Source organism: Papio anubis, unplaced genomic scaffold, assembly GCF_008728515.1.
Source record: "Papio anubis isolate 15944 unplaced genomic scaffold, Panubis1.0 scaffold259, whole genome shotgun sequence".
Classification (NCBI taxonomy): Eukaryota; Metazoa; Chordata; class Mammalia; order Primates; family Cercopithecidae; genus Papio; species Papio anubis.
Genome location: NW_022162666.1, coordinates 75192 through 96801, shown reverse-complemented (window position 1 = coordinate 96801; position 21610 = coordinate 75192). Strand labels below are relative to the sequence as shown.

The 21610-nt window shown below is 36.6% G+C and overlaps 1 protein-coding gene across 2 annotated transcripts in view; it reads left to right on the top strand.

Moving 5' to 3' along the window:
- Nucleotides 1-3976: 3976 nt before the first annotated feature.
- The window catches only part of LOC116272920 (E3 ubiquitin-protein ligase NEDD4-like), a 50948-nt gene continuing 33314 nt past the window's right edge, over nt 3977-21610 (top strand). The window contains exons 1-6 of one of the 2 annotated variants that reach the window (XM_031661824.1): nt 3977-4775; nt 6253-6314; nt 9030-9132; nt 15586-15752; nt 18178-18295; nt 18380-18547. In XM_031661824.1, coding sequence (XP_031517684.1) covers nt 9067-9132; nt 15586-15752; nt 18178-18295; nt 18380-18547 — 519 coding nt within the window. In that variant the 5' untranslated portion in view covers nt 3977-4775; nt 6253-6314; nt 9030-9066. Of the gene's footprint in view, nt 4776-6252; nt 6315-6391; nt 7730-9029; nt 9133-15585; nt 15753-18177; nt 18296-18379; nt 18548-21610 lie in introns of those variants that run through there. The other variant, XM_031661825.1, reaches the window with a different exon arrangement.

The following is a 21610-nucleotide window of genomic DNA, read 5'->3' as shown; positions in this document are numbered from 1 at the left end:
GGCGACAAGAGCAAAACTCCATCTCAAGAAAACAAAACAAGCAAACAGAAAAACACTTTTCTTTGAGATTTATCTGTGTTATTTTGTATATCCATTCATTTCATTCCATTGCTGAGTAATTCTACTAATTGCATATACCACAGTTTCATCTTTCAAAGGACATTTGAGTTATTTCCAGTTTAGGCTATTATGAATGAAATTCTGTGAACATTCTTGAGTAGTATTTTAGAGGATATTTGCTTTTATTCTCTTAAGAAAATACAAGGAGTAGAATTTCTTGGTCATATACTGGTATATGTTTTACTTTATAAGAGAGTTATATTTACCATTTATTTATCTTCTTGTTTGACATATCTGTTCAGGTCTTATGCCCATTTTAATTGGATAGTTTTTCTGTTTATTATTGATTCATATTATTGACTTATAGTAATATTTTATAAATTGATCTCTTTATTATTATAAAATGTTTCTTTTTTTTGTGGCAATACTCCTCATCATGAAGTCTAATTTCTGATATTATTATAGCCACTTATACTTACTGTATACCTGATTATTTTTTCCATACCTTTATTTTCAATTTATCTGTGTATTTGCATTTAAAGTTCATCTCTTGAGCCTAACAGTGACAAGCACCTTGAACCCAGATCTTTATATCTAAATCTGATTATCCAGTAAAATTTATCAGAGTTCTCTGGAGAAGTGGCTGATTGTAGAGCAGGGATAAGAAAAGTATATGCTGAACCTGAAACATTTTGTGGTGCCAAAAAGTAAGGAAATACACAAAAAAATGGAGAAGATATCAGAAGTGTACAAAAACTAACCTGACGTGACTCTCAATGACCATATCTGGGACAATTTGAGTAAAAAAATAATTGACAATAATGAATTATATCTTATAAGATAATAAAAAATAAATATCAATGAGCCTATGATAATATAAATTAGTGGCTGAATGTATAAATGGGAGGAAGGGAAAATTCTTTATTTCAGCAGAATTATAATTAATTAATATAAAATAGAAATAGTAGAAATAGAAAGTCAACATTTGGCAAGCACCACAGTAATAATTGTTGCAGGCAAGAATCATCAATGGATGCTAAAGTTTGTGAGAAAAAGTATGATGAGAAATAGGTTATTTACGTATCCTCAAAGGCTTTTCCTACAATAAACTGTTAATTACAAAGGGGAAGATATTGAGAACCATGGAAGACAGCACCTTAACCAAATGATTGAAGTGTTAATATCATTGCAATACAACAAATCAGTATCATGTGCCTCCTGATATGATGTGCTGAGAAGGGCACAAGCATCACCTTTATGCTATTGCAAAAAATACATAATCTAAAGTCAACCATGAAGAAATCTTAGAAGGATGTTCTATAACTAGTCAGTACTGCTCAAAAATGTCAAGATTATAAAAGACAAAGAAAGACTAAGGTACTTTCCAGATTAAAAGAAGAGAAGCTAAGGAGACAGGACTACCAAATGCAATATGTGAATCTGAATTGGACCCTGGACTAAAATTAGGCAGACAACTGGTGAATTTTGAATCAAGTGTGTAGAGCAGTTAATAGTATTTCTGGTTTTGATCATTATAATATAGTTATTTAAGATGTTAACATTTGAGGGATCTGGGTGAAAAGTATATGAGGATTCTCTCGCAGTATTTTTGCAATTTTTTTAAATCTGAAATTATTTTAAAATGGGAAGTTGACTGGACACAGTGACTGACACGTGTAATCCCAGCACTTTGAAACACCAAGGCAGGAGACTCACTTGAGCCCAGGATTTGAGACCATCCTGCGTAAGATGGCAAGACCCCATCTCTTCATAAAAAAAAAAAAAAGCAAAAAAGTGAAAAAAAGAAAAATATTTAATAAAATATTTTTAAATAATAATGATAGATGTCTTTTATAGGCAACATATGATTAGGTTTTGCATTTTTATTCAGCTTGACAATCTGTGTCTTTCATTGGACTGTTTGTCATAATTTATGTGGCTGGATTTAGCTCTCAGAATGTGCAGTTTATTTCTGTTCATCTCATCTGTTTCTTTGTTTCTCTTTTCCTGCCTTATTTTGAGTTAGTCAAATATTTGCAATATTCCATTTTAACTCTTCTCTGTGCTTTTTAGCTCTGCAGTCAATTAATGATTAACATATCAATCATACCACTTTATATAAAATGTAAATCTTGCAACAATATAGATTTGATTATTCCACCTATCTTGTGCGCAATGCTGTCATTTGTATTACATCTACATGTATTTTAAACAAAGATTGAGAAGGTACCAAAAAAAAAACCTTACCCACATGTGTACCATTTTCCGGTACTCTTTACTACTCTCTTGAGATCTGAACTTCTATCTGGTGCCACTTATCCTCAGCCTGAAGAACTTCCTGTAGCATATTCTGTAGTGCCAACAATTTGTCTGCTGATGACAAATTATCTCAACTTTATCCAATAGTATCTTGATTTTCCTTCCCTTTTTGATGGATAGTTTTTGCTAGATATAGAATTCTTGGTACATTTTCCATTTCAGCACTTATAGATATCATTCAGTTGTCTTCTGGCTTCCATTATTTTTGATGAGAAGTCAACCATTATCTGTATTCTTATTCTCCTGTGTGTAATGTATTGTTTTTATTAGGCTGCTTTCAAGATTTTGTTTATCTTTTTTGTTTTCAGCATTTAACAATGATGTGCCTACCCATTTTTCTTTATGTTGATCCTGCTTCAGTTCACTGACTTTATTGACTGTCTCAGCTTGTGTTTTTCTAAATGTGTGACTATTTTGGCTGTTTTTTCCCCCAAATATTTTTCTGCCCTATTACCCATCCCCTTTTATGGAACTCCAGTCACACATATGTCAGAATGCTTGAAATTTTTCTGCAAGTTCCCTTTATTTTTCATATTAGATAAATTCTGTCTCTGTATCTTCAAGTTCATGATACTTTTCTCCAGTCATCTTCCATCATCTTTTAAACCCATCTAGTGAATTTTTTTATTTCATGTATTATATTTTTCAGTTCTAAAATACATTTGGCCAGGCGTGGTGGTTAACACCTGTAATCCCAGCACTTTGGGAGGCTGAGGCAGGCGGATCACCTGAGGTCAGGAGTTTGAGACCAGACTAGTCAACATGGTGAAACCCTGTCTCTACTGAAAATACAAAAATCTGCCAGGCATGGTGGTGCATGGTACATGCCTGTAATCTCAGCTACTTGGGTGGCTGAGACAAGAGAATCACGTGAACCCAGGAGGTGGAGGTTGCAGTTAACCGTGATTGCACCATGGCACTCCAGCCTGGGGGACAGAGCAAGACTCTGTCTCAAAAATAAAATGAAATGAAATAAAATAAAATAAAAACGTGCATTTGATTCATTTTTAGTTTCCCTTTTACTGCTGAGATTCCCCATCTTTTCATTCATTATGACCTTATTTTTCTTTTAAGTCCTTTGAACATCTTTATAATAGCTGCTTTATTTTCCCTGTCTGCTTATTCCATGATCTGCATCATCTTGTGACTGATTTCTGTTAATTACTTTTTCTCTTGATACTGGGTCATATTTTTTTTATTTCTTTGCATGTCTAGTAATTTTTTTATTGTAGGCTGGACAGTGAATATAGTAACAAACAGAGACAGTGAATTTTACTATATTTGCCTGAGGTGTGTTGATTTTTTCTCTTCTCTTTCCTCTTCTCTTCTCTTCTCTTCTCTTCTCTTCTCTTCTCTTCTCTTTTCTTTCTTTTTCCTGAGATGGTGTCTTACTCTGTCACCCAAGCTGGAGTTCAGTGGCACGGTCCCAGCTCACTACAACATCTGCCTCCTGGGTTTAAGCCATTCTCCTGCCTCAGCCTCTCAAGTAGCTGCGATTACAGGCATGTGCCACCACACCTGGCTAATTTTTGTATTTTTCGTAGAGATGAGGTTTCTTCACCATGTTGGCCAGGCTGGTCTCTAGAACTCCTGACATCAGGTGATCTGCCCACCTCGGTCTCCGAAAGTGCTGAGATTACAGGTGTGAGCCACCGTGCCCAGTGTTGATTTTTGTTCCAGCAAGTTAACATAGCTGAACTCCAAATTCTGCTTCCCTTTTGGTGAACATCAACTGAAATCAATGCTGAGCCCTCTCAATCTTCCAGCTGTTGACTTTCACCTGTTCAGTTCAGGGGAAAACTAGGGATGTGGGTAAGGGTTTATATATAGATTTGGAAGAACTCTGGTGGCTTCTTTTTTTCTGGGATTTTTCTCCTCTTTTTCTAGATATGCTGTCAACCCCAAACTAGGCTTCTGACTCCTCAAGCCAGTAATAGTGCAGATTTCAGCTTAAGTTCTAGGCTTGTCTGCATTATGTGGACTGTGGAATGCTACTAGAGGAAAAGCCATGTAAATACTGAATCCTACCTCGTGTAGTTCCTTCTTTCAAGGATTGACGTCTCTCCAGTTTCTGCTTGTTTTGGGTTATTCTGTTGTACTTTCAAATAGCTCTTTTAGTATTTGGTCACAGAATATAATGGTTATCTGCAGAAGGATTAATCTAATGTATGCTACTCTGCCATTACCAGAAGTTGTAACACATTACTTTTTATTTTCCATTGATGCTGCATAGGATTGAATTTAAAAAATTCTACATTTTCTGTGAATGGTGGCACTGTCTCATCAAAATCTTCTAAAGGAATTGAGCATCTTACTAATCATATTTTTTCTTGTTTCTCTTATAGACAAGAGATGATTTCCTAGGTCAAGTGGATGTTCCACTTTATCCATTACCGGTTGGTATAGGTGCCCATGATTTTCCTTTTGTGTTTATGTTTTTAATTTAATAAATACTTACATATATACAATATAGTTAATGTAAATAATTGATTTATCACATGTATACTACTTTTATTTATTAAACATACCGTTTTTCTAAAAAACTCATTTCAGTTTTCCGTTTTCATTTTCTCTTTAAGATTTCCATACATGAACCCCAGTGAGAAATAGAGAACTTCTGATGTTTGTTGGCATTGTGAAAACATTGTGTAAAAAAGATTAGTTTGAAAATATTCTGCTGAATAACTAGAATGAGGAGTGCCTAAGCTCTCAGAAGAAAACTAAGGTAGTTTATGACAATAGAAACATAAAACACTGAGAATCAGGACTAAGAATATAGCAAGGAGGAAAACAGATTCAGGAAACATTGCAAAATAGAACATTATTGAATCACATGTCTGACATGGAGGCTTAAGAAAATAAGAAGTAAAGATAATACAAGTTGAACTTGCAAGATAAGAGTGGCATCTCATATAGAAAAGTGAGGAAGAAAACCCATTTTGTTTTGAAATGCAAAAAATTTACTGTTGGACAGAGTTTTGATAGGAAACAAAGAAAATGAAAGTTTAAAGTAGACTACTGACAGATAAAAATCAGTTATGTAGGGAAAAGGGACTAGAAAGATTAAGTGTTATCACTGTCCAGGCAACAGCAGAATCTCTGAAAATAATGGATTTTCCTGATAAAACAGATAAGAACGGAGGGCCAGCCATTGACTCTCAGTCAACATGAGTGGATCAGAAAAGAAAGAGAAGACAGACAAGGGGAAACAGGAAGAGAACCAAGTAAAATAATGTCATGAGAATTTAAGAAAAGAGTTTCAAGGCAGACTGGGTAGTTAACAATACAAAACATCAGAGAAGAAGAATAAAAACTAACAGCTGCTGAATTTTAAAGAAAGAAAAAAAATACTTCTTTTTCAGTCTTTTGAGTTATATTAATTAGCTCTCTACAGTCTTTCCAGAGCATAATCTTTTTTTTTTTTTTTTTTTTAAACAGGGTACAGGACCATAAGCTTTCAGTAATATATTTAATCTAGTCTTACTTTCCAGGCTATTGACTTTTTTGGTCTCCTAGAATTATCTCCATGCTTTAACCAAGCCAGTCTGCAGACATGTGCATAGTCCATACTGTTTTGGGATGTCAACATAGTAACCACTCTATATTGTTTTTCTGCTTATTGTCTTCTGCCCTCCCTTTGGCTCCACAACCCGCCTGCTCAGCTAGTTTTCATATGACTTGTGATGCTGGCTGCAATTCCTCTTGGGCAGGAAAGCAAAAGCGCTGTCAAGTTAGCATTTAATAAACTAAAGCTACTTTTTTTTCTCACTTCCAACTTAAATTATGCCTTAGGTGATAGTTCATGAGTATTCTTGAAAAGTACATGCTTTTGGTGTTATAGATATATTTTGAAAACCCACTATTTTATTCTAGACAGAAAATCCAAGATTGGAGAGACCATATACATTTAAGGATTTTGTTCTTCACCCAAGAAGGTCAGTAAGTATAAAATAATAGCATATTAAATTTTTTATCTCTTCTTTACACCTTACAGTAGCCTCATTAGAAATTCAGGATTTAAACCTCTGTAAATAAGCTACTTCTAAATATTATTATTATTTTTAAAACTTCATTGCTATTTCTGATTAAAAGTACTATATGCACATTGCAAAACACTCTGAAAATACAGAAAGTGATCACACCCCTTTGGGAAAGATTTGTCCTTCTAATACTTATCAGACCAGAAGGCTAAAATTTGTCATTATTTTATATTTATTTTTTGTCTTAAAGTTTATGTCATATTGTCATACTGTGCTTTAAAAAATCACAAACATGAATTCATCTAAAACCATTATCCAACTCGACGTGCACAAAGCCAGTTTCAGAAAAACCTAACTATATTTTGTATACTTTAAAAAGTATTTTAGAAGACTCAAATATTTAGAGAAAATAACATAAGACTGGAATTTAAAACCCAAATAGCATGCTTATAATTCCATTTTCCCAAAGTTACTTGATGTTTGTCAAAAAAATTTAAATTTAAGCTGTAACCAGAACTCCTTTTGATCTTCTATACCACATTGACAAGTAAAATCTAGTCGAAACGTGTGTGGATTTACTCTCAAAAAGGTCAAACTAAAGCAGAGAAAGGACATCTGTGAAAGTAACAGTATTTGTCTTGTTTCTTAAACTATAAAATGCATTTGAAAAGGTACTATTGGAACTTAGTAAAATTTTTCACTTAAAGTGATGTTTTTAAGTTACTGTTTGTAATATAAATATTAAAACAAAATGAAAAGGAGTGCTCACTGACTGTTAATATTTACTCTATAAAGGAAGTCACATTTAATTTCTGTAGATGTCTGGAATGTAAATCTTTCGTCTTTTAATTTTAGACTGATTGTGACATCTGCATATCAGGAATGACTAAATTGTTTTTTCTTATTTGATTGTCCTAGAAGCCTGCTTTTCAATTTGTCACATGCTTTCTAGCTTCTTTATCTTTAAAAAATACAATTTGCTTCTTCTGTCTGCAATGAATATTATTGCAAGTGTAGAAAGAACTTTATTCAGATAGAAAATGTACGACTACATTCCTAAATTTGTTTGAGCCCCATTAAGTCAAAACCTTGAGGCTTCTTTTCTAATTGAGAAGACATGAAACATACAATTGTAGAGAAACTTTTCAGCAAAACATTATCTGAGCACATTTTCTGTATCCATCTTTTATAGCCACAAGTCAGAATGTTCACATCTCCTTCAGTATGGAGACACAAGCCACATTAGCAGCCTTGGAAATAAGCATCGGGGATTTCACTGACTACTCGGGAAAGGATACACTGAATGTGCCAAATTCATGAAAACTATACAGAGAAGAGCTAAAAAGATTAGGGGAGGCTTGGGAGTGGGGGTAGGTAATCTCTTGAAGACAGAATAAAAAGATTAGGACTCTTGTCTAGAAAGACAAAGGGTAATTGCTGCATATCTGATATCTGTAAAAATCATCTCCAAAAAAATCTATATAGAGAGCTGAGACAAGCAAGGATTTCTTAAGTAAATCATAGGATGCTAGAATTGATGAGGGCAATAGATAGAATTAAGCCTTAAATTAGAAGCTTATGAAAGCACTGTAATCGCAGCACTTTGGGAGGCTGAGGTGGGTGGATTGCTTGAGCCCAAGAATTCCAGACCAGCCTGGGCAACATGCAAAACCCTGTCTCTATAAAAAAATACAAAAATTAACTGGGCGTGGTGGCGCATGCCTGTAGTCCCAGTTATTTGGGAGGCTAAGGTGGGAAGATCACCTGAGCCTGGGAGGTCAAGGCTGCAGTGAACCGTGATTGAGCCACTGCACTCCAGCCTGAGCGACAGAGGGAGATGCTGCCTGAAAAAAAAAAAAAAAGCAGCAGCAGCAGCTTGTGAAAGACAGGTTTTCAAAAGATTTAAAATATTACTACAGCAAGCAGCAGCCTTTAGCTTAGACAACTAATTATTCAAAGAGGTGATACAATATAAAAATAGATTAGGTAAATTAATGTGTGACAGATTCAAACAGCTGCCAAAGAGATGTAGCAGGTTTCAGACACTTATCAAGCCTTGCCCTCTACTCTTCTGTCATCCAAAAAAATATGGCCAGATTAGTATCCCTAAAGCACATCTCTGAGGATACCTTTCTCTATCCCCCAAATTCTCAGTGATTTACCAAAATATGCAAAATAAAGTCTGAAGTTGTCTGATTTTGCCTGACCTCTGGACCATCCCAACCTCCTGTAGTTCCCTTAACATATCCTATAATCTAGCCAAACTCAACTACTGCCATTTCCTTAATTGCACCCGCAGTTTCCCACCTGTTTCCTGGATCTTGCCCTTTTCTCCACTCATAATGCCTTTTCCTCTATTGCCACAGATAAGAATCCTCCCCAATCTCCTAATCCCAACCCAAAGACCAGCTTCTCTTTGACATTGTCTCTGATGGTTCACTGAAATTTCCTTAGCATCATCTTTGTGGCATAACAATTATTTATTTATATATGTTTCCCTTTTCTCCACCTTCTATTCCTTTCCCTGGATATCTTCTGCCCTGGAACTTGTTTTTGAACCTCCCTTTGTAGACCCCCTGGTACCTAGTGGGTGTTCATTAAACTCTTATTAATTGAATACTTTTCTCCCTGGTGATAAAGTTTTATGAATATTTATTTTCTTTTCTACAGTCACAAATCAAGAGTTAAAGGTTATCTGAGACTAAAAATGACTTATTTGCCTAAAACCAGTGGCTCAGAAGATGATAATGCAGAACAGGCTGAGGAATTAGAGGTGAGATTTTATAAATATTTGGTTAAACTAAAAAAAAAAATTTAATTTCTTATTTTACTGTACTCTGAAGAACAATAACTATTGAATGAAGTTAACGTGTAAATAAAAATTATTTACTTGGACATTTATTTCACCCAAGCATTCATTAATAGTCTTTCCTCTAAGGATATTTCTGTCGAATGAATGGCCGTTATTGATGGCCTTCTTAAAGGTTAAGGAGTAGAGAATAGAATATAAATCTAGTTTTTCAAAGTTTTCTAAAACTGTATATTCTCTCCATTAAAGTAAGAACACAATTTAGTATTTTGAAGTTAAATATATGGACATTTTGAGGAGACTCCACTGATTAGGAGCTCTTTTATGAAATTTAAGTCCTGTTAATGTTCTTATTATGGTGAGAGGGCTCATAGGAAAGGAGGGGAATTAGGGAGCAGGAAGAATTTAAGTGATCTAATAAAGAGCCTTCTGTATGTGCGGCAAGTAGAATTTAACAATTTTCATGGATAACAGGATGAGAGGAAAGTCCAAGTCAAGATTTGTGTAGAGTTACGTGCATCTGGAATAAGCAAGTAAGAGGCAGAAAATACGTACTTGGAATAGAATTGGATAGGTTTTGGAGACTGGAATCCTAGTTGCACACTATCTAGCCAGACCTGAGTGAGTCATTGAACTTTTCTGAACCTCAGGATCTTGTTTGCAGAGTGACAGGATGGCACCAGATGACCTCGAGGGTTTCTTCCAGCAGAAAAATTTATGATTTGGAAAGGGGTCAAAAAAACACCTGCTCCTTGAGGTTCCTTTTGAAAGCACGTTATCATCAAAAAGAAGTATTTATTCAGTAGCTGTATTAGTCCATTTTCATACTGCTGTGAAGAAGTACCCGAGACTGGGTAATTTATAAAGCTTTAAAAAGAGGTTTAATGGACTCGTAGTTCCACATGGCTGGGGAGGCTTCACAATCATGGTGGAAGGTGAAAGAGGAGCAAAGGCACAGCTTACATGGTGACAGGCAAGAGAGTGTGTGCCGGGGAACAGCCCTTTATAAAACTATCAGATCTCGTGAGACTTATTCACTGTCATGAGAACAGCACTGGAAAAACTCACTCTCATGATTCAGTTACCTCCCACTGAGTGCCTCCCATGACACGAGGGGATTATAGAAGCTACAATTCAAGATGAGATTTGAGTGGGGACACAGCCAGACCATATCAACAGCAGTTACTGAAAGCAGAGCACACAGTGTATGGCACCAAATTGCTCTGGAGGCTTCTTATTTGGTGCCTTGCTTAACACTTTTGCCTCTTTGACTGAGGGCCTGTTTATGTCTGCATAAGAACAGTGAAGCTGAGGGCCTTCCCCAGGGGCTAGGCTCTACCTCACATGCCCATGTACCTTGAGAAAGAAAGCTCTAGAACAGGTAGTGAATTCGCAGCAGAGCTGTCTGGGAAAATTTTAAATGCACTGAGATTTTGCTTTGCAAGAAAATCCATAATAATAGAAAGATAGAAGGAAGACTTTTTTTTTTTTTTTTTCCTGGAGTCAGGGTCTTGCTCTGGGGCCCATGCTGGAGTACAGTGGTGCAATCTCAGCTCACTGCAACCTCCTGCCTCCTGGGTTCAAGCAATTTTCATGCCTCAGTCTCCCAAGTACCTGGGATTACAGGCATGTGCCAGCATGCCTGGCTAATTTTTGTATTTTTAGTAGAGACGGAGTTTTACTATGTTGACCAGGCTGGTCTTGATCTCCTGGCCTCAAGCCGTCCATCTGCCTCAGCGTCCCAAAGTGCTGGGACTACAGGCGTGAGCCACGGTACCCGGCCAAGAAAGAATCTTTTTTCTTCACTCACAGTATAGGTAGCCCCTAGTTTGGTGACCAAAGAACTTATCTTCTCAATTCTCTCTTCACTTATTTGATTAACTTTTTCTTATGTATTTTTATCTGATTTTCATATAATAATCATTTTTAAAGTTTTCAAGTATTTATTCAGTAGAAGTTTCTCTACCTGGTTTTCGGTGTACCAGAGTATCTTGCATAATGGAATTCTGTTTGAAATGAAGGATATCTGCTGTAAAGAAAGAAAATTATTTATTTAGTAACTTAAAAAGATTTAACAGCGTTTCATTATTTAGTGACCTGCTCCAAGTTTTGCCCACATGCACGCATCATAGGACCCTATTCACAGTTGAGTTTCTGTGGAGAGAACTGCTTCACTTCATTTTGTGGTCTCATGTCTCAATGTTTGAATTCCCTCAGAATGCACCTTATAATTTCAGGAGATGTAAGCGTGTAGGAGTTTATTTATGAAAGGCCCTAGGAATTCAAACACATGAATCTGTGCTTATTTACCTTCTGTGTAGCTAATGACTAGAATGGTCTTGCCTAGTCCTTTGACAGCTAGTTTGTGACTATATAAATTCTACTAGGAAAACAATTGTAATTTTGAAATGAAGCTCACTCTTAGTAGTTTGTATTCTGTAGTAAAGTATGACTATAATAGATAATTATGTAACGGTTGATGTTTGTACCATTTGCAACTTTGGTTTAGTTGTATGTATTTTACAAAATTAACATATAAAATGTTGGTTGTACCTCTGAATACTTTCTTCCTGACCCTCTTTGACTTGATTAAATTGTGAGTGATTACATATTGGCTTTGAGGTTAGAAATTAAATAAGGTTCATTGATGCTTAGAAAGTTATTTTATAAAGAATACCAGCTGATACATATTTAATAGGAAGGCCTGGTATCCAAAAATTGACTGTATAGAGGCATTTTATCCAGTCTTTCTAAACAGTGTTTGATTGTACAACTCTACTTCCACAAATTTGAGATAGGTTTTTCTTAAGCCTTTAATTAAATTAATTTTTGTTCTTTCTCTTCTTGAATTCACTCAGATAATATAAATACATTAAGCAGACCTTTAAGGGAGAAATCTCTAAGAAGCTTTAAAAGAAATATTCTTTTGGTACCATTTTTCGAGTGCTGAGTATTTTTATAATCCTTTACAGCAGTAGTGAGAACTATTTTATTAATAAATTGTATTAATCTTAAAGGAAATTAATCAATGATTATGTTCAACCAAAAAATGTTAAGCTTATATTTTCTCACAAAATATAAAAACTTAACTTACATGTTTTTGGGATTGAAACCAGAAAAATGCAATCTGATTCAATATATGCAAGACTAATTTTTAGGTATGCTAGATCCTATATTATCATAGTTTAAGGGAAAGGAAAAAAGAAAGAAGGAAGATAAACATGAATGGGCAGACAAAGTAAGAGGATATAGGGAAAGAAGAGAATGGAATTTGGGCAATAAAAAGAAAAAAAAACAGATAACAATTCTTATAAAAGAGGTAAAAAGGAAAAAAAAGAGAGAAGAAAGGTTAGGCACAGTGGCTCACGCTGGTAATCCCAGCACTTTGGGAGACTAAGGCAGGAGGATTGCTTGAGCCCAGGAGTTTGAGACCAGCCTGGGCAACATAGGCGAGACCCCATCTCTACAAAAAAAAATAAAAAATTAGCTCGGCATGGTAGTATGCACCTAAAGCCTAAGGCGAAAGATTACTTAAGCTCAGGAGGTCAAGGCTGCAGTGAGCTGTGATGGCACCACTGCACTTCAACCTGGATGTCAGACTGTGTGGAGAGAGAGAGAAGAAAGAAAGAGAAATTCCCATCCAGACCTTTTCTCCCAAAATAATTTATTCCGTCTTCTTGCTCCTCCACTACCCATTACCTTCTATACAGAGCTAGCCAAAATAGATCAACCTTGCTGCAGAAACCCCCTATCCCTTTCTCCCTGCTACCAAAACACATTCCTTTCCTTCCCAACTCTTCCCTGAGGCCTCGTTTTCAAGTCTAGCCTTCCAACGTAGAAGAATTCTCTTCCATCTTGGAAGCAATCCACTGCCTGTCACACAACAGTCATTTACTGGTGATCTCCAGGCCTATAACAGAAACTCTGTGTATCTAAGGAAATTATTCTGTGTCAGTTATCCAAGTACCGAACATGTTTGCCACTTTGTCATTTGCTCTTTATAACATATATATATGTTAGTAGTTTTGGCCATACACAAATTTGAGTGTTTTGTTGTCAAATTTATAGATCTTCTCTTTCATGCCTTCAAGGTTTGGTGTCATACTTAACAGTGTCCCACTCTTAAAATGTATTTCTAAAATTTTCAGCAGTTTGTTATTAATACTTTTTGGTTTCACTTTTAAACGTTTAGATATTATTCAGTCTGTAGCTTTTCCTGATACAAGGCATGAGGTAGGGATTCAAGGGAAGTTTTTTCCAAATGGATGCCCATTTTCTAAGTAATCTTTTTTTTTTTTTTTAAACAGAGTCTTGCTTTATCGCCCAGGCTAGAGTGCAGTGGTGCAATCTCTGCCTCCCGGGCTCAAGCAATTCTCCTGCCTCAGCCTCTCAAGTAGCTGGGATTACAGGTGCCCGCCACCATGCCTGGCTAATTTTTGTATTTTTAGTAGAGACAGGGTTTCACCATGCTGGCCAGGCTGGTCTCAAACTCCTGACCTCAAGTGACCTGCCCACCTCGGCTTCCCAAAGTGCTGAGATTTCAGGTGTGAGCCACCATGCCCGGCCAAAATTCCTATAAAGTTGAGTTTCTTTCTGGGCAAATCTATTGAGCTGCCTGTCAATGCATGCACCAGAACCACGCAGCTTTAATTGTTACCATTTATAATATGTTTTATCTGGTAGGGTTGATCTTCACTTCTTGCTCTTCTTTTTAAAAATTGTGCTGCTTATTCCTGCTTGTTTATGTTTCTATTTGAACTTGAGAATTGCCTTGTATCTTTTTTTTTTTTTTTTTTTTTTGAAACGGAGTTTTGCTCTTGTTGCCCAGGCTGGAGTGCAATGGCGTGATCTTGGCTCACCGTAACCTCTGCCTCTCGAGTTCAAGCAATTCTCCTGCCTCAGCCTCCCAAGTAGCTGGGATTATAGGCACCCGCCACCACGCCCAGCTAATTTTGTATTTTTAGTAGAGACGGGGTTTCTCCATGTTGGTCAGGCTGGTTTCAAACTCCCGACTTCCGGTGATCTGCCTGCCTCGGCCTCCCAAAGTGCTGGAATTATAGGCCTGAGCCACTGCACCCGGCCTATTCTTCTAAAATCATAATGTAGTTTTGTTGGAATCTTGGTAAATTTGTAGATTAACGTGGGAAGAATTGACACCTTTGTGAGACTGAGTCTCACAAAGATTAAACTATGAGACTGCCAAGATTAAACTATGTCTTTCCTTTATTTAAGTCTTCTTTTGTGTCCTTTTGGGAGCATTTTTAAATTTTCTTCACCAGTTTATTTCAGTTTCTAATGCTTTCCTAACCAATCGGTATTTAATAGAATCTTTGACCAACTGCCTTTTCTTTTATGAGGTTTCTCATATAAAAGCATTAACTCTTGGTACTCTTTTCTATCAGTTCCTACTTTAACTGCCCTAAGGCTTTATGTTAATTTTGCCCCTTGTTAGTCTCTGAGAAACCAAACTTCCAGTGCATTTTTTTTTTTAATCTTTCTTTGGCTGTTTTATGACTTGATAAAATGCCTTGCCTTGGTCTGGAGGAGAAAGAGAGAAATCAGACAAGGGAATCAGAATGACTTTTCCATCACTAGAGAATTCACTGTAGCAGTTATTTCTAAATCATTTGCCGTTCCGTATCTTGCCCGTCTATGCATTTGACCTTTATCTAATGATTTTTTCCATGTGTCAGATAGTTATTGATTTCTACCATAAACAAGGTGCTTTCTCTGCAGGAAAGACAATGACCAATGAGAAATAATCCTTGCCCTCATTCAGCTGATAATTTAGAGAATAGCCTAAGATTACACGAGTAAACTATGCTTCTCAATTTCTCAGTGCTTTCCAACTTTCCATGGTTGTTTATTTAAAAGATTTTTTGTCCTTTTTTTCTTTTAGATTTTTTTAAATTTTATTTTTGATTGACAAACAATAATTGTATATATTTATGGAGGACAATGTGATGTTTTGGTATATACTTACATGCAGAATGATGAAATCAGGCTAATTAAATCTGTCACCTCACATGCTTTCATTACTTTTTTGTTATGAAAATTTTAAATAGATTTGTCTTAAAGTTCTGTTTTATTGTTGTTTTGAGACAGGGTCTGCTTCTGTCACCCAGGCAGAACCTGGTGGAAACTTTACAGGCTTGTGCCTTTAAAGTTTTTTTTTTGAAAAAGTTTTGGACAATTTTAGACAAAATTTCAATGGTTACCATTTTTGCAAAAAAAAAAAAAAAGTCTTCATTATCATAAAGTATATTATGGTCTTAAAAATTGAGGATTGTTAATTCTGTCTATGCATAATTTCTAAAACTTGGTATAATAAATCTCTTTTTAAATTTCCTTTAGCATATAATTTCTAAAGTTAAAAAAGTCATGCATAAACTTAATTGCTACCATCGTGTTTTTCAGCCTGGCTGGGTTGTTTTGGACCAACCAGATGCTGCTTGCCATTTGCAGCAACAACAGGAACCTTCTCCTCTACCTCCAGGGTGGGAAGAGAGGCAGGATATCCTTGGAAGGACCTACTATGTAAACCATGAATCTAGAAGAACACAGTGGAAAAGACCAACCCCTCAGTATGTGCTGATGGCTTTCACAATTTTAATCTGGAAGCACTTTACGAATTTTCATTTTGAAGTCATATCTCAGATGGATTCATAACAGTATAGTGATCCATAAACTATAAGAATACTAGGATTTTTATGGCCCAGGACTTTGAAAATCCTAACTCTGCTGTTTCTTTTTTTAAATGACTTGATAATATTCAAAATTATTTGACACTAGATACTGCCCTTTTAATTGTCTCTTAATTTTAATAAGTTTTTAATTATTATATAGCCACAAATGGTATATATTTCTTTTTAGGCTGAATTAGAAGTCTTAGAGAATTTTTATAGTTTATTATTAAAATATAATAAAATGTTAATTTTTACAGTACTCTTTTTAAAATATAAATTTTTTGTAAAATATAAAGGACTCAATAATAAGGGTCTTACGTTAAACACCCATTTGATAGTCTGGTCAATATCCACACAACTTCCAGCATGCACAGATCAAAGATGGAACGACTTTCAACATATTCTAACTTATGTCTCCTCAGTGATTTTTTTTTTTTATTATCATTAAACTGTGTATACATTTATAAAATCTCCCATTCATATTTATTCTCAAATCCCCTTCCATTTTTCCTTCCATATAGTCTTATAAAGTCTTCCTTTAGTCTTCTGTTTGAAACATACTTGTAATTTTTTAATGTGTTCATTAGTCTCCTAATTTTTGGCTTTGATATTTTGTGCCTGATATATGCCAGGCACTGTCATAGATATTTTCTGTTCTCATATCCTTCCAAAACAAATCAGCAATTCAAGTACTTCATGGCACAGAAGCTTCAGTCTTCATAGAGTGACATACAGACTGCAAAGCTGAAGACACTATAAAATTCTGCAGAATTGCCCTGTTGCATACCTCAGTATTATGGCAAGCCTTACTTGAGCAAAATGACATTTCTTTCACTGTGGCTGATGTCATTTTCAGGTAGCCAAAATCAAATATTTCGGGGGAAAAAAAACAAGTTTTCCCTTAGAACTATGTATCAAAGTTATGTTTTCTTTAGCTACAGTACAGTAAGAACTGGTCTTCCAACTAGCCTGAGCTCATGTGGCGTTAAATAAATTAACAATAATTTTATTATTAAATATTTGAACAAAATTCTTGATCTGATAGACTGGTTATATTAAATGCAAATAATTAGAATAATATAAATGACTTGGGGTAAGGGTGTTCAATCTGATTTTTTTTTAAATGTTTGTGGGTCCCTAATAGGTATATATATTTGTGGGGTACATGAGATGTTTTGATGTAGGCATGCAAGGCATAATAATCACATCGTGGAAAGTGGGGTGTCCATCCTCACAAGCCTTTATCCTTTTTCTTACAAACAATCCAATTACAGTCTTCTGGTTGTTTTTAAATGTACAATTCAATTATTATTGACTGTGGTCACCTGTTAAGCTATCAAATACTAGGTCTTATTCATTCTTTCTATTTTTTTTTAAATGCTCATTAACCGTCCAATCTGATTTATTGTACTCCTAAGCTCAGACAAATCTTTACTATTACCGCTTTCAGAACAGGCTCATGACTGTATATTACCAAAAACAGATACCATTCCTAACAGATATGTAATTCCTAAGCTTTTCATTATAAAATTATGACACCATCTTTCATTCTGCCCTTCACATTGATGCACGGAGTACTCTACTCCTGGCTTAAGACCAATTCTAGAAAATATACTATCTGATTCACAAAAATGTATGTGTAACTCTATCACTCTTATAATAACATGGCAAAATAATGTAATGAAATAATCTGTGAAGCTCTCTGATAGTCATTCATTCAACAAATATTTTTGAGTACCTATATGTGTTGGACATTATCCTAGACACAGTGACACTTAAATATCAAATCAGACATGTTGTACCTTTCCACAAAACCTTAAACTCAGTAAGGTCCTCTAAATATACCAGTCTGCCTACCCATGATTGAATCCATGCATGTTGAAATAGCCTTTGATCAAAGACAATACTTTTTTTTTTTTTTTTTGAGACGCAGTCTCGCTCTGTTGCCCAGGCTGGAGTGCAGTGGCGTGATCTCGGTTCACTGCAAGCTCTGCCTCCCGGGTTCATGTCATTCTCCTGCCTCAGCCTCCCAAGTAGCTGGGACTACAGGCACCCACCACCACGCCTAGCTAATTTTTTGTATTTTTAGTAGAGATGGGGTTTCACCATGTTGGCCAGGATGGTCTCGATCTCCTGACCTCATGATCCACCTGCCTCGGCCTCCGAAAGTGCTGGGAGTACAGGCGTGAGCCACCGCACCCGGCCAGACAATACATTTTTTTATTGATCTAATGTAGATTTTTTTTTCAACGATCACAGAATCTTTGACAATCATTTTAACTGCTTAAGACATGGATGATGACTTTTTATACTTCCAATATAGGGACAACCTAACAGATGCTGAGAATGGCAACATTCAACTGCAAGCACAACGTGCATTTACCACCAGGCGGCAAATATCCGAGGAAACAGAAAGTGTTGATAACCGAGAGTCTTCCGAGGTATAAGTAGTTTCCTAGTTCTCCTTGATAGACACGTTATAGCAATAAAGTATGTGTGCCTCAAGCTTATTCTGTTCATTTTAGAACTGGGAAATTATAAGAGAAGATGAAGCCACCATGTATAGTAGCCAGGCCTTCCCATCACCTCCACCATCAAGTAACTTGGATGTTCCAACTCATCTTGCAGAAGAATTGAATGCCAGACTCACCATTTTTGGAAATTCAGCCACAAGCCAGTCAGCATCCAGCTCAGTAAGATGCTCTTAGATTTTGTTATGGCTTCAGTAGTTTATATTATGCTTATTATACCATTCAACAACTAACTTTTATGTAAAATTTTGTCTTAAATGCAATAATATGTAATAATATGTTAGGGATCTTGGGACTTTATAACATGGGCATTTTTCAAATATCCCCATCAATAGTATGGACCAGAGTCATGGCAGCCAAATTTCCGTTATGTGAATACCCTCCAGACAAAAATCACTAGGGACACATTTGTAATTGAACAACTTGGGTTTATTATTCATTTCGGCAAGGGAGAACACGCACCATGGTGTTTTGGTAGCAGAATGTTAGAAAAGACTTTAAGGATTTGGGCTCCCATTAAGTGATTTTGAAGAGGGTTTTAGGAAGCAGGACTTTGCTCTGTGTGAGATGCTGTTGGGAATCAGGGATAATTCTATGATTTTGCATCTCAAATCTTATCCGTAGTGAGGCTAAAGCTATGATTAGCAAAGTAGAACAGTCACTCACATTTGCCAGGAGAGGGAAGTGTTTGGTATTTTGTGGCTTGGACAGTGTTCATGTTTTGTCTATATTCAGCCACAATTATAGAGTGGTTTTGATTTTGTCTTGATCTTACCTATGAGTGCCAGGCCAGCTCCTGGATGTTAGGGACTGCTTTTCTCTCTCCCAGTTATGCTGAAGTTGGTTTTTTGTTTGTTTGTCTGTTTGTTTTGAGACGTCTCACTCTGTCACCTAGACTGGAGTGCAGTGGTGCTGTCTTGGCTCACTGCACACTCCACCTCCCAGCTTCAAGCGATTCTCATGCCTTAGCCTCCTGAATAACTGGGATTACAGGCGCACACCACCACACCCAGCTAATTTTTGTATTTTTAGTAGAGATGGAGGACTTTGACCCTGTTGACCAGGCTGGTCTTGAACTCCTAGCCTCAAGTGATCCACCCGCCTCAGACTCCCAAAGTGCTGGGATTACAGGCATGAGCCACTGCTTCTGACCTGAAGTTTTAACATGATATCACAAATGTCACCAACAGGTATATATGAATAAGAACTGATATACTTTGACTAAACAAGGAAATCGATGACATTTTCACTTCAGCCACTACTGTAAAAACTGTTGTCCATAGGGTTCAGAATAAAGTATTCCAGCATATGCTTCTATGATGAGAACTTCATAGCTAGCTGTCTAAACTCTATCATCGGGAGATTCAGTAGGAGCCAAAGATTACTCTCTGAGAGGATGCTATTTGTCATTTCCAGTTGAGGTTTTCATGCCTGTCATTTAGTTAGTAAATATTTATTGAGAGCAAGTAAATATTTATTGAGAGCAAGATACTATATGCTAGTTACTGAGGATACATCAGTAAATAAAATTAACAATATCTCCTGCCTTCATGGGACTTATATTCTAGTGCAGAGGAAAGCAAACTACAACCGGTGGGCCAAATCGGCAGCTGCCTGTTATGAATAATTACCACTGAAATACAGCCACATCATTTGTTTAGATATTGCCCATCTCTGCTTTCACACTACATCATCTGAATTGAGTAGTTACAGCAGCAACCATATGGCCCACAGTCAGTATTTACTGTCTGGACCTTAACAGGAAATGTGTGCTAACCTCTGCTCTAGCATCTTCTTCAAGAAGCTTCACAGTAGATAGTTGTACGTGAATATGAATATTCACCAATAAATCTGCCTGCCTGCCTCCTGCCCTTCTTTTCTTCCATTTGTCTGTTCTGTCTTCATTCATTTCATTTTTTCACAGGAGGGTAGGACAGGGCAGTCAAAGACCTAAAGAATAAACTACATTAGGCCGGGCATGGTGGCTCATGCCCATCATCCCAGCACTTTGGGAGGCTGAGGCGGACAGATGGCTTGAGGTCAGGAGTTCAAGACCAGCCTGGGCAACACGGCGAAATCTTGTCACTACTAAAAATATAAAAATAGCTGGGTGTGGTGGTGCACACCTGTAATCCCAGCTACTCAGGAGGCTGAGGTAGAAGAATTGCTTGAACCCAGGAGGCAGAGGTTGCAGTGAGCCAAGATCGCACCATTGCACTCCAGCTTAGGTGACAGTGAAACTCCATCTCAAGAAAAAAAAAAGAATAAACTATATTGATTCACTGGTGATAAATCACATGCAGTCCCATCCCTTTTCTTCCTGGTATTTTTTTTTTTACTTAAAGTAATACCTGGCAACCATATAGTGTGATACTATGCAGCCATTGAAGAGAGTAAGGTGGGCTCAAGTGTATATGTCAGATGGAACAATCCCTAAGAGCTGCTGGTAAATGAAAAACAGCAAGGTAGTGTGTTTGTTATGCCAGGATTTATGTAAATTACTTAAATGCAGAGCATAAATGTGTGTATGATTTACTCAAGAACGAAACAGGAAACTAGTAACGTTGCTTGCCTCTGAAGAGAGGCAAAGAATGAACAGGATATATATTGTTTGTACCTTTTGGTTTTTTGAGATAGGATCTCACTGTCGCCCAGGCTGGAGTGCAGTAGCATGATCATAGCTCACCGCAATCTCAAACTTCTGAGCTCAAGGGATTCTCCCACCTCAGCCTCTGGAGTAGCTGGTACTACAGGCACATGCCATTGTACCCCCACTAATTTTTAAAAAAATTTTTGTAGAGACTGGGTATAGTATTGTTGCCTAGGCTCCTTTCGAATTTTATAACATGGATGATTGTTATCTATTTTTTAAAAATATTTTTAAAGCACTGTATGGTTACGGTTACAAATTGAAATTGTATTTAGGTATATAAAATAAAACTTAAGGCTGGGCATCGTGGCTCACACCTGTAATTCCAGCACTTTGAGAGGCCAAGGCAGGCAGATCACATGAGGTCAGGAGTTCGAGACCAGCCTGGCCAACATGGCGAAACCCCGTCTCTATTAAAAATATAAAAATTAGCCGGGTACAGTGGCACGTGTCTGTAATCCCAGCTACTCAGTAGGCTGAGGCAGGAGAATTGCTTGAACCTGGGAGGTGGAGGTTGCAGTGAGACAAGATCATGCCTCTGCATTCCAGCCTGGGCGACAGAGCAAGACTCTGGC